Genomic DNA, 13,075 nt, shown 5'->3' with positions numbered 1-13,075 from the left:
GGCATTAATACTGTTCTCACTTTTATGGTGACTTGTAATAGCCTAATTTATTAGGAATCCTTGAAACCTGCATGAAATAGCTTTGTGTCTGTCATTCTGTCTTAGATTTCTAGAAGTGATACTAGAGTTTGTTTCATAGATTCATAGATGCTAGGGCTGGAAGGGACCTCAACAGATCAAGTCCGATCCCTTGCTGCGATTCCCCTAATGAATTTGTAGGCAGCCACAAGATCCACCTCAGCCTTCTCTTGCGGAGGCTGAAGGGGTTCAGGTCCCTCAGTCTCTCCTCATAGGGCTTGTCCTGTAAGCCCCTAACCATACGAGTGGCCCTCCTCTCGACCCTTGCAAGTCTATCAGCATCCTTGAAGTGCGGTGCCCAAAACTGAATGCAGTACTCCAACTGCGGTCTGACCAATGCCGCATAGAGGGGAACTATCACCTCCTTGGTTCTATTTGTCATGTATTTGCTGATGCATGATAAAGAGCGGTTAGCTTTGCTGATGTTAGCATCTGTTTTCAGATGCTTCTAGTTTATCTCAAAATCACGTAAATCTAGTTTTGACTCATTATGTATATGGTGCTCAGTACAATCTATATTTTGCTAAACTTGAAAAGGTTTTTAAGAAACAATTTACAAGCACATAATTATACTTTTCTTTATGGAGCTTCAGTTAAGGAACATTTAATAAAATAATTTGTCTTGCGATTTAATTAAATATTGGTTAATACTTAATATTAATGACTTGTTAATAGTAAATACAGATTTTCATCTGTGCTATTCTTTTTTTTTTTCCTTTGTCAGACAAAAGAATTAGGCTAATAATTTCACTGTTATTCAGTCTCTTGTGAACTGTGAGGTGGAAGCACTGAGGAATGGGTGGCGAACTGTATTTGATTCGTGTCTGCATCTGCCTCTCAGTTAGCAGTGACGGCTAGAAATTGCTTTTTCTCATCTTTGTTTTCCAAAAGGTTTTAGTCTCAAATGCAAACATTTTTACACTTGTGTAGCTGCCTGATTACGGAACTTATAGTTCAGATTACAGTTACAGAAAAGTTACAAACATGTTTTCTGAATGCCCACAGATTTGTTGAAGTAGGTACCATAATTACCTTTCTTGGCATACCCATGCTTTTTAGTTAGGTGTAATCTTAAAAACCTTTTGGAAGTGGGTGATTTTTGTGAATGCTGAGAATGAAAATAGTAAGGTTGGGATAGTGACTGTTTCAACATACATTTGTTACAGTTTTGGTATAACTCACTCTGGCAAAGGGAGCAGGAAGTCTGCAGCTTATCATCAAGAGTTAAGAGATGAGTGGTGTATCTTAATTTGTTTAAAAAATTAAATAAATCCTGTGTTGCAATTACTGTGGGTTCCCTTCGTTCATCTTCTCCTGATGCCACCTTCACTCTTAGTATCCTAAAATCTTAATTTTCATTCTATAAAATTGTTGCATTGTGGCAGCACAGGATAGAGTTAAAAGTTGTTTAGGTAACATCTAAGGTGTGTTACCATACCTTAATGTATTTTGGTTTGTGTTTTTTTTTAAAGCTTCAGTGTATATCTGAATTCCCCAGGTTTTGTTTTGGTAGCATTGCACATCCCTGTAATATGTTGCCTTTTATGTATACTCTAAACATGATATGTATTAGCACATAGAATATATTTATTCATTTATGTCTCGTATGTCTACAAATATATGTATATTTTAATATCACTTGTTGTCTTAGGTTAAAATTTAATATTTTTTGCATTAACAAGTGGTCTTTTTATTGGGTTGTATAGATGGTACTCGAATAGATTAATTGGTAAATAAAATGTGTTACATGAATATGTTTGGAATTTTAAAAAAATTCCCAAAAGGTAAAATTTGATGCAGTTTTCAAAGGGGTTGATTGTATCAAACAATATGAGGTTTTTCAACATTAGTAATATTATAAATGCGCTTAGACTAGCTTTTTTCAGTATTAAGCTATCAAGTGAATTCCCTCTTCAGAGAATCTTTCACATTTGATGTTACATGGCTATAACATGCTGTGTAATATACTGATGTATTACTGGTTTGCTTCATTGCAGGAATTTGCAGCACTTACTAAAGAGCTTAATGTGTGCAGGGAACAACTCCTCGAAAGGGAAGAAGAAATAGCTGAACTGAAAGCTGAAAGAAATAATACAAGGGTTAGTTACTTGCCTGAACTCTTATTGGTGTCCTTTATTCAATTTTTAGGGTTTTTTAAAAGTTTTTACTATTGAGATTCATTGCATGTTACCTGTTTTTCAATATGTTGTTAGTGAGAAGTAGCTCAGACTAGAAATTCTTCTTGTTTTGTGGATACCCTTCCTGCTGGTATGAGCTTGTCAGGTATTTCCTATTGCACATCCTTGTGACTAGCAAATAATCTTCAAACTTCAGATAGAGGAAAATCTAAGACTTGTCTAAAAAGAAGCTTAAAATGAAGCTCTCACAAAACTGGTGACTTATTTATATATGAAAGTAAAAGAGTGAGTCAAGGTCTGTATTATAGCATTTCTTTTTTATTAAGTTAGTACAGGTTAATATTAATTCCTACCTCCTGAGTGATCAGTTTTGTTCAGTTTTTTTAACGTATCTGTGCTTTAATAATATTCTTTAGATAAAACTTTGAAAGCAAGGAAATATAAATTTATTTATTTAGTCTTTGACTTGGATTTCAAATTCAAAATATAAATGAAATGTTTTCAAAAGCAAAGTTACTTTAATTTTAGACACAAAGGAGTAAATATCTTGGTTTTTTCATGTATTTTGGTTTTTATTTCAGCTATTACTAGAACATTTAGAATGCCTAGTATCCAGGCATGAAAGATCTCTTAGAATGACTGTTGTAAAGAGACAAGCTCAATCTCCAGCAGGAGTTTCTAGTGAAGTTGAAGTTCTCAAAGCACTAAAATCACTATTTGAACATCACAAAGCCCTTGATGAAAAGGTAATGAAAAATCTCTCTACCGTCTCACCTCCCCTCCATGAATGTGAAAGCAGTGTAAAACTTTTTAAAGAGTAGGTGCCATGACTGGGCTTAAAGCTGTTTCAAGGCAACTTCAACCAGGGGTTTGCAATCAAATGGCGCAGAGCCATTTGATCCAGCCCATGGATATGGAGCAGTCAGTGGGGGGAAGTTCAGCAGTAGGTGTTCTTCCCGTGCTGCTGCATGTGGCGGTGACTGAGTCCTAGCACATGGCTACCCATGTGTCTGTAACCCAAACTTGGTCAGTCTAGTCCTCAGCCTTCAAAGGTTGCTGACCACTGATACTTTTGCAGTTGCAGCAGCAGTGCGGACTGCTAATTCAGAGGTACTAAAGCAAAGCTGTATTTGCCACCAGCACAGCTAAATACAGTAACTTAACAAAAGTTGTACTAGTATAAGCTGTACTTTGTGTAAGTACAGCATATCTATATTAAGAGTTAATACACTGTGCATTACTGCTATAAAAAAAAGTTTTTAATTGAGGACTAGAGCCCTTTTATGCTGGTTTATGTGCATGCACAAAATAGTCCTTGTTCTAAAGTGTATATACTCTTAAAACAGTTGTTCCCAAACATTTTGTACCAGTAGACCACTGGCAACCATGAAGCTTTTCATAGGCCTGTATGCATCTCTGTCATTAAACTTCTAACTGAAAAAGGGGGTTGCAAATCAGATGTGGACCATGGCCAAATAGACTACAGTCTGGGAGCTACTTCTTTAAGTATGAGGTAGTGGACAAGTGGTAGAGTGTTTTGTGTGTTGAGTTGGGGTTCCAGAGGGGTCTGGAGGAGAAAGAAAGTTATCAGGGAAGGGATTAGTGATAGAGGTGTTGGAGATGGTATGAAGAAAAGGCTAAGGACAAAATTGGGGTAGAAAAGAAGGAAGCAGGTGATCTGGATTTTTAGGAGTGAGAAATAGATGGGGATAAAAAGAGGATATGAGCAGTATAAGGGGATATAGCATACAGTGGGTAAATGGAAGATGGAGTGAAAGGAAGAGGCACATGTAGGAGAAGTGAGCATGATGCAGAAAAAATAGTAAAGTTAAAAGATAGGGAGAAGAAGCATAACAGGAATAGAAAGGGAATATCTCTTTTTCTTTTAAAAGGGTCTATTAAGAGAAAATAAAAGGCATTACCTACATTGTTCAGATTTGAAAAGAACTCTAGGATGATGGTCCCTGTAATAGAGGGGGACGCCACTGTTCATTCCACTGAACTTTCAGGTGTTATGTTCCCAAACCAATAATCAACAGTGAAGTGCTAGTCCAAGGAATTTTATTGATTCTTATTGTCTGGTCCTGATCAGTGATCCAAAATTATTTAAATGTTCAAGTATCAGTACTACTGGATATAAGTGATAAATAAGAGAAAAAGTTGGGCAATACCAGAAAGAGTGGGGAGAGGTGCAGGGAGGAAGAGGCAAAGATGGTAAGGAAGTGGGAGGGAGAAAGACACCTGATAGCTGCTGTCTGGGGACTTCACTTTGTAGGTGGACACAGGTTCAGATGAACACTATGACCCAACTACCAGTTTCATTTCCAATTTTTGTTTGTAAACAATTTTATAAGATTTGTATAATTGATTAAAATGAAACCCACTATATTCTACATGGAATTTAAATACTAGAAATGTTGGTATGTTCTCTGAACTTGAAAAAGTGAGGTAAATTTAAAATGAATTTGAATACAATCATGTTTTAAAAGGGATCAAAGACATTGCCTGCCTGCTTGCCTGATAGGGCAGTTATGGCTTTTTCTTCGAAGGTCTTAATCATTTTTCTAAGAGAACCTTTTCTGTGGCGCATGTTAAGGCATCAGAATTGAGTTTGCTTTATCAGTTGTTAAAACATTAGGTCAAAAATGGGCATAGTGGGGTGTGAAGCTGTGTCTATAGGCATGGCTGAATTTAAAACTTCAGTATGATTCAGAGTGCTTTGTGATAAAAGCTTTCAAGTGGTTTTAGTGATAGTTATCAAACTTCATTTTTTCAGGTAAGGGAAAGGTTACGAGTAGCACTTGAAAGATGTAGTTTATTGGAGGAAGAACTAGGTACTACACACAAAGAGGTAAGTTTCAATTTTTAAATGGGATTATAGGGCATGTTTGGGGGAGTTTCTGTCTGAACAGTATTCTTCAAATATAGTAATGGTTCTAAACTCATTTTCTTCCACTGAATGGATTTCTTAGTTGATCCCAGAAAGCAGAGTTTGACTTTACCTTGCTTAGTTTATTAGAAGTCCATGCAGGAAACAATGAACATTATACAGAATTATTTTTTTCTTAAAAAGGACTGATGATAGGTTTGGAACTGTCTCAACTTAAAAGCACTGATCTTCTGAACATTAAATCAATGATATTTATTATCACAAGTTTGCTCCTCTGCTTCAAGATACTGTTGATGCATTTAGTTCTTATTTATGCAGCTAGTGTAATGCAGCTTACCCTGACGCTTTAAATTTTTTGTTTTAGTTAATGATTCTAAAAGAGCAGAACAGTCAAAAAAGAACACTAGCTGATGGGGCATTGGATATAAATCACGATCAAGAAAATACACCAAGCACAAATGGGAAGGTAAATTTGTGGGATTTTTTGATGGTTTTTTGTTTGTTCCTTTGTTTGCTTTTTGCAACTTACAGTAACTGTGCAGCATTGCCATATATAAACTGTAATGATTATTCAGTCTCGATGATATAATTAAGGCAGAAGTCAATTTGTACAACTTTATTATTGAATAGACTGCAAAACTAAATTTAGTTTTGCCGTATAGTCAGTCTAGCATATTTCAAATATCTGTGCCAAGTGGACACTTAATACTTTTTTTTATTTAATAGAGATCTTCCGATGGTTCGTTAAGTCATGATGAAAACCTTGCTAAAGTTATAGAACTCCAAGATATCATAGATAAGCAGAACAAGGAGCAGACCCAAATGAAAGAACGTCTCACTGCTCTTTCTAGCAGAGTAGCAGAGCTGGAAGAAGATCTTGACACAGCTAGAAAAGATTTAATAAAATCTGAAGAAATGAACACAAAGTTGCAAAGAGATGTACGAGAGGTGAGGTGTGAAAGAATTGACCAAATGTTTTAAAATTAAATTAAATGTCCTAGAACTTTTTGTTTACATCTTGTTTTTTGAGCAGACTACTTTGTGGTTTGACATACGAATCAAGAGTAGAAAAAATAATTTATGATATAATCCTTAACCAATTGATTTATTAAAAAAAAAAAGCCATGCACTTGTGATATTTTTATTTTTAGTTTTAAACTATGATTACCTAGATCTTTTAAATAATAGCTGATTATGTATTTCTTCAGTATCATTCCACAGCCCGCAAACATTTTTTTTAAATGCTTACCGTAATATTTTACATCCCAGACTATTTGTTGAGTTCATGTGTGATTGCTAAAGTTCTTTAAAGAATGTTTTTTCAGTAATTTCAGTTGTGTACCTTCAAATGGTAGTAGCTTCATTTTTTTGAAGTGACTTAAGCACTGGCTGCTAATTCACTGACCTGTGTGGACATTTTCCAAAAAGTCTAATATTTTTTTCCAGCCAAGAGGAAAACGAGAAGAATCCTCCTAATTTAAATCAATGGTGGACAGGATTTAGATCAAGAAAGACATTATACCTAGCTCCCAAAATGCAAAATTAACTTGTTTAAAGCTAGATTTTAAAATGTTTCAGAATGTGTTACTAAAGACATGGATACCCAAGTGAAACACTGCTGGATCAGCAATATCCTATAAGACTATTTGATTTTGTTCTAGTAACATGTATGATTTAGAGTAAATTTCATAATTTAATAGCAACATACTTTTAAGTAGATGTTTCAATGCTGATACGTTTTATCATTTCTGCATGAAGTGTTTTCAGCTTAGATTATGAAACAAGTAATTCATACTTGATTAACTAAATGTAATTTTTTTGATTCTGACCAATGTTTTTGATAATGTAGGCTATGGCTCAAAAGGAAGATATGGAAGAGAGAATTACAACTCTTGAAAAACGCTACCTCGCCGCACAGCGTGAAGCTACATCTGTGCACGACCTCAATGATAAACTTGAAAACGAAATTGCTACTAAAGACTCTATGCACCGACAGGTAGTAACCTTATCTATGAACATACCAAATAGAACATACTTTATATTTTAATAGGCTAATAATCAATATGGTGCTCCCCTCATTTATGCCTTTACTTGTATGTGATGGGTGAGAACTATGCACTTTGTAATGTGTATAAAATGATGGGTAATGGAGTAAAATAGAAGGGAAGAGGAGAGATGCTTGTCTACATGTTGATCAAGATTTATAAAAGTTCTTTAAATATCTCATAGGAATCCTCTGCCCTCATCTGTTCCCTCTGTTTCATATACTTTCAGTACTTCAACTTGAACCCTCTGGCGTGATGGAACAACTGTGTTCTCTACTATTTACAAATGTGTTTGAAATTTAACAGGACATGGGATTAAGGAAGAATTGCTGCTACCCAACCATTCCCAGTTAAACAGTTTCACTGATTTAAACCTGCTGTTCAGCTCTACTTTTGTACTTGTGACACCTATCGTAATTGTATGAATCCCTGTTTTCTGGTGTAGGGTCCCTACCAGCCTCTGCTGTCTGTGTGCCTGCCTCTCAGTTTTCTCCCCAAAACGCGTGAAATCCATTTATAACTTCCTCTTATGAACCTTAGCAAACCTTCAGGAGAGCTGGGGCAGAACATATGCACATGTAGTTGACTGACGGCTAGAGCCACAGCTCTGAGGGACAGTAGGATGGACATCTGGCTGTCTCTAAGGTTCTGGAAGGGAAAGAGGCTGGTGAATGAAACACAAAGTATTGAGAATCTACCAGGAAAGTGGAGGCTTGATTACAACACGATGAGCGTAAGCTTCACTGTTTTACTGCTTTTAATAGCAGGTGGTAGTGTTTAGGAGAGCCTTTTACATTTAACTAATGTTAAGAGCTACTTTATTTTATTGGGGAAAATGGTTTATTTCGGATACTTTATACGGTTATGTGAACTTGGAATGGTTATAAGCCAGTCATTTGTTAACTGAAGGAAATAAAAGTCAACACAAAGTCAATAAGAGTAGCTTAACCCTTAACATGCTGATTATATTTATTTTTAACTTTTTATAAACTAAGTGTTAACTTTTAGCTCTGGCCTGTATATTTTCACTTATAATGAAGGAATTTATTTCCTTTTCTAATGGCAAATCTCAGTACAATGATATTGGTCACTACTAAGTCCTCCATCCTGTGGCTGTGTTGATTCAGGAATTGAGTTTTTAGTGCTGTGGGAAAATGCTTGTGTGACAACTTTTTATTTTTTTAAATTTTGTGGGGGAAAACTGTTTTGCTCAGGTTTAGCAGCACTTTTACTCTCTTGTGGGAGAGTGACACCTGTGCTGAAAAATTATTTTACGTAAGTAATAAATCCAGTTGTATAACTGCACATTTACTGCCTCAATATTTGATGAACAAATTTTAGTTATCACTTCAGTAGCAAATGGCACTTGTTGCAATTCTTTTTAGAGTGAAGATAAAAACAGGCAGTTACAAGAACGGCTAGAACTGGCTGAGCAGAAGTTGCAGCAGACTTTGAGAAAAGCTGAAACTTTGCCTGAGGTGGAAGCTGAACTGGCACAGAGAGTTGCAGCACTTTCAAAGGTGGGCCAGTAATACAGAGCATTGTAAGAGTATTTTCTAACTTATTCCAAGTACAGGAATTTTGTTGTCAATCTTTATTCTTGTTGTTCTTTCTGTTTATCCCAACTGTGTCAGTATTTCCTGTTTTCATGCTTTCTTTCCTACCATTTTAATAATCTAGTATAAGCATTTACATATAAGTGACTTACCCTTTCTGTATTTGTGATATGGAGTTAGCTTGTGCAATTCCTGCATCAGCTTTGTGTGTTGAAGTGCCTCTTTTCTTCCTGTTGTCTCTTGCTGTGTTTTAGAATTGCTTTAGCAGAAATAGTTAAAAAAATAAATAAATAAAAATAAAAATAAAAAAATTGCATTTTTTAAAAAAAATTCTTTGATACAAATATTAAGTTATCTTGAATAGGAAGAGGAAAGTCTTTTTTTTTTCTTCTCTTTTTGAGCTAAATGCAGATTAAGGTGATGATAAATGCATAGTCAAATCTCAGCTTCCATTTTAAGTCCTTAAATGGCTGCAGGTTGAAAAGTAACTTACAGCAAATATGTGTAGCTGTTACAAATGAATCTCAAGTGCTTTGCAAGTCTTGGTTTCATTTTTCTGTTTTTCCTGTTCCTTATTGGCTTTTGTAGTCTGACCTTTTGTCTTCTGGAAACTCTGCTGCTAAAGAGGCTAAACTGTTGGAACTTAACTCCAAGCTTAGGAAGGTAGAACTTGTACATCAGTCCTTGTGTCTGCTTGCTGCTTTCTGCTTTTTTAAATTTCTAACGAAGGCAATGGTGATGAGAGTAGAGAGGAAACAATGTGAACGCATTTATAAATATTTTGCATTGGTGGAGGTGAGAGTGCAAATTTTCATAGTGAGAAATTGGTTGCCAGTGACAACTGAACAAGGAAATACTAATGAGGATTAACTACTCTCCATCTTAATGTATGGGTCCTCATTAGGTCCTGGCAGTCAGTAATAGGCTTTGCACTTTTATATGAACAGAATATAGCTGTTTGCGCAGAGCATGTTATGCTTGTTGCTAGTGCATCAGTTTTCACTATACTATTAAAGACTTCTGAATACTAGTTCTAGTTTGTTTTCAAATTGGCAGGCAGAGGAAAGGCATGGCAACATTGAAGAACGGTTAAGGCAGATGGAAGCACAACTGGAGGAAAAGAATCAGGAATTGCAGAGGGTATTTATCTACATGTTTTTGGTATAAAAAAAATCAAGTTCTGATTCCATGTCTGCATGGCAGCTTAGTGCTGTGTTTTTGGGAGAGCTACCTTGCTCATATATCCAAACTCTACTATAAGACTAAATGTTTATGCCAGTGATCAGTAACATTTTGTGGGAGGTGAGGGGGCACTTAATTGTTGCAGCCATTGTTCCATTTGCAGTGCTACCACTTATCCCTGCCACCTGGGCCAAGCGTCATTGCTGTAATGCTGCAGAAGTCGGCTGGCTCCATGGGTTGGTTCTGGTCTGCAGGCCATAGGTTGCTGACCCTAAGGTTATGGTTGCTTGGAGATCCGATTACTTGTTCTTCTTAAATCTTAAATTTTAATCTGCAGGTTTGAGTTCCCAGCTAAAATTTGAAATAAAAGTTTGAAGGAGCCAATTTATTACACTTCTTTTAATGATGATTAGGTAGAATAACATCCTCTAGAGCAGGAACCTACACCAGAACCAGGCAATGAGCAGCTGTGTAAATTGGGCAGCTTCCAGCTGTGCCTGTACCATTGCTTCTTCTCTGCTGTCTTGGTTCCAGTCTGACATGGGCCAGGTGGTTTGTGGTACATCTGCAGTGAGGTCTTTCCATGCATTTGTGCTGGGGCCAGGCATCTGGGAGCTGCATCCATATCACCGTTGCTTTTTCCAGCTCCACGCTCCCTGGCTACAGTGTGGGTGCAACTTCAAGCCAGTGGGAAACTGCGCTGGGATTAGGTGTCTGCAGACTGTGCCTACGATTCTGCTGCTGCTTCTCCTCCCCAAACACCTCTACTCCAGGTGTAGTGCAGGGGCAGCTTCTAGTTGTGCCTATGTTGCAGCAGCGGAGAGAAGTAGTGGCAGCATAGAGTTTGCAGGTACCTTGTCCCCATACAACTTCTCTCAGCTCCCCAACACCCCAGCTGTGATACAGGTACAGCTTCCAAGCTGAGAGAAGTGACGGTGGTAAAACATGGGGAAACCCACTTGCTGCTGATGTGCTGCCGAAGCCAGCTGGCCAGTGTGGGACCTGTTTGAAACTCCTATTTGAATTTGGATTCCTCTTTGAAATCTCTGGGTATCTTGTAAATCATGTTTGCTCTCCTAACAGTGCTAACACTGAGGCACCCCATGATACCCTTGGAAGGATCTTGTGGCATCCCAGGGTGTTACTGCACCCTGGTTAAGAATCACTGGTCTAGACCCTGTAAATGGTGGAAAATTAGCCAGAAGAATGTAAATGGGTGGTGTTGACTCTCTCAGCTTTGAAATCTGCTCAGTCATCAGACCATAAACCTGGGTTTAAAATGCTATGGATTTAGTACTTCTGATTAGCTAAAGATCTTGTAATGTCCATGCATGTCTTGGGGCACCTGGGTATCTAGGTTTTGAAGAAAAGAGTAAGTGAGAGTTAATGAAGCTCAAGGTTTTCACAACTTGGCAGACTTTCCTGTGCGATGCTCTTAAGATAATCTGTGGAACAGATTACAGCAACAATTTTATCCTAACAAAACTGTCAATCTTTCCTGAATAATTCAGGCTAGACAAAGAGAGAAGATGAATGAAGAACATAATAAACGCTTATCAGATACTGTTGACAAGCTTTTATCTGAATCCAATGAGAGACTTCAGCTTCATCTGAAGGAAAGGATGGCTGCCTTGGAAGATAAGGTAGAACGTCATTTAACATGTAATTGATTAGTCATATCCTGATATAGCATTATACAGCATTAATTGAATAGTCCTCAATTAATCCTTTACTGATAAATAGCATCCATTTAGAGATGCTGTCAGCATGACTTTTTTTTAAATGGATTTCAAAAAGGCTCTTGGTTTTCTTGAACCATTGTTACAACAAATTGTATGTCATGAACATGATTCTTAAAGCAAAACATTCTGAGTGAGTGCTTACCCAAGAACGTTTTTTTTATTCCCTACTATATAATTGAACGTGCTCAGGGTCATACAGTAAGTTTATTGAAGAGCCATAACCAGAACTTACATTTCAAACACATTTCCACTCTGTCTCTCTGATAATATTTTTTGCCTAGTCCTGGTTATTTCTGGATCATAGTTTCATGTTGGTAGGGTGGGAAGGGACCTTAGCAGATCATCAAGTCCAACCCCCTGCCATGGCAGGAAAGAGTACTGGGGTCAAATGACCCTGGCAAGGTGTTCATCCAGTCTCCTCTTAAAGACCTTCAAGGTAGGAGCCAGCACCACTTCTCTTGGAAGTTGGTTCCAGATCCTAGCCACCCTGACATGGTGGTAATGTTGACAGCAGGACCCCTTTACTTACTACTTTACTATGAAAATGATTATGAGGTTGTGTAGGTTTATTTCCATAGCCATTAATTGCACACTTGAGACCCCTCTCAATATCCTGTCCTTTCCCCTGCTAATTTAGTTCATTTTCCAGATGGGTATTGGCAGCTTGCAGGACCTTAGACGTACTGGTTCACTTTCATACTTAGCTGTCCATGGTTTTCTCTTCCAAAGAGTGTTTTGTGTGTTCCATGAAGGATTCTTTCATCAAAGGAGTGCTGTTTGTGGTAGCTTTCTCTTTCTCTGATACTAATTTCAGTTTACTTTCACTGAAGCATGCAGTTTTCTAGTCTCTTTTTTTATCTTGGGGTGCTTACCTGGGGGAATTTATACTGAAAATTTAAAGTAGCTTTCTTCGAAGTCCCGGGGTCCATATATTACTTATGCATTTATTGCATGACCTGGACATTGTTTATTGCATGACTTGGACACTGCTGCCCCCCACCCGACCTCCCTTCTGGGGTAGAGCTGCAGCCTGAGGGGAGCGGCAGCCAGGCCATGGCTGCAGGGTACAGCTGCAGGCCTGTGCAAGAGGGGCTGACAGTGGGAGGAAGTGAAGTCAGGGTGGCCCCCTGTCAACATAGGTGCTGGAAAGCCAGAGCTAACAGGACTTAGCTCCCCCAAATGTGGGGCAGCACATAAGGCTGCAAGGCAGCCCGGCCGCGAGCTCCGACCAGCTGCAGCGGGGAGGGGTGTTCATGCAGCCAGGATTACAGCCTGGCATGTGAATGACTGGCTGCCCAGCACAGTAGGCAAGTACCAGTCTACTCTGTGAAGGGGCTGGCAGGGTGGGGCACAGGGCAGATGGAGGCCCCAGCAGTGAGGGAGGGAGCAAGGCAGGGGCTGGGGTGAATGGGGCCCAGGTCGGGTCGCGTGGTGGGACAGCTGG

At 38.1% G+C, this 13,075-nt stretch overlaps 1 protein-coding gene across 8 annotated transcripts in view; it reads left to right on the top strand.

Annotated features, from left to right (window-relative positions):
* PPFIA1 (PTPRF interacting protein alpha 1) overlaps positions 1 to 13,075 on the top strand; it is a 103,921-nt gene that overhangs the window by 45,269 nt on the left and 45,577 nt on the right. For all 8 annotated transcript variants that reach the window (XM_019519435.1, XM_019519433.1, XM_019519431.1 and 5 more), the window contains exons 3-11: positions 2,076 to 2,177; positions 2,798 to 2,962; positions 4,993 to 5,067; positions 5,471 to 5,572; positions 5,833 to 6,054; positions 6,956 to 7,102; positions 8,537 to 8,671; positions 9,764 to 9,847; positions 11,401 to 11,532. In XM_019519435.1, coding sequence (XP_019374980.1) covers positions 2,076 to 2,177; positions 2,798 to 2,962; positions 4,993 to 5,067; positions 5,471 to 5,572; positions 5,833 to 6,054; positions 6,956 to 7,102; positions 8,537 to 8,671; positions 9,764 to 9,847; positions 11,401 to 11,532 — 1,164 coding nt within the window. The remainder of the gene's footprint in view (positions 1 to 2,075; positions 2,178 to 2,797; positions 2,963 to 4,992; positions 5,068 to 5,470; positions 5,573 to 5,832; positions 6,055 to 6,955; positions 7,103 to 8,536; positions 8,672 to 9,763; positions 9,848 to 11,400; positions 11,533 to 13,075) is intronic.

This window comes from Gavialis gangeticus, unplaced genomic scaffold, assembly GCF_001723915.1.
Source record: "Gavialis gangeticus isolate Ggan-Ray unplaced genomic scaffold, GavGan_comp1, whole genome shotgun sequence".
In the NCBI taxonomy this organism is placed as follows: domain Eukaryota; kingdom Metazoa; phylum Chordata; order Crocodylia; family Gavialidae; genus Gavialis; species Gavialis gangeticus.
Note: the sequence above shows the minus strand (reverse complement) of the source record. Positions and strands in the feature narration are given on the sequence as shown.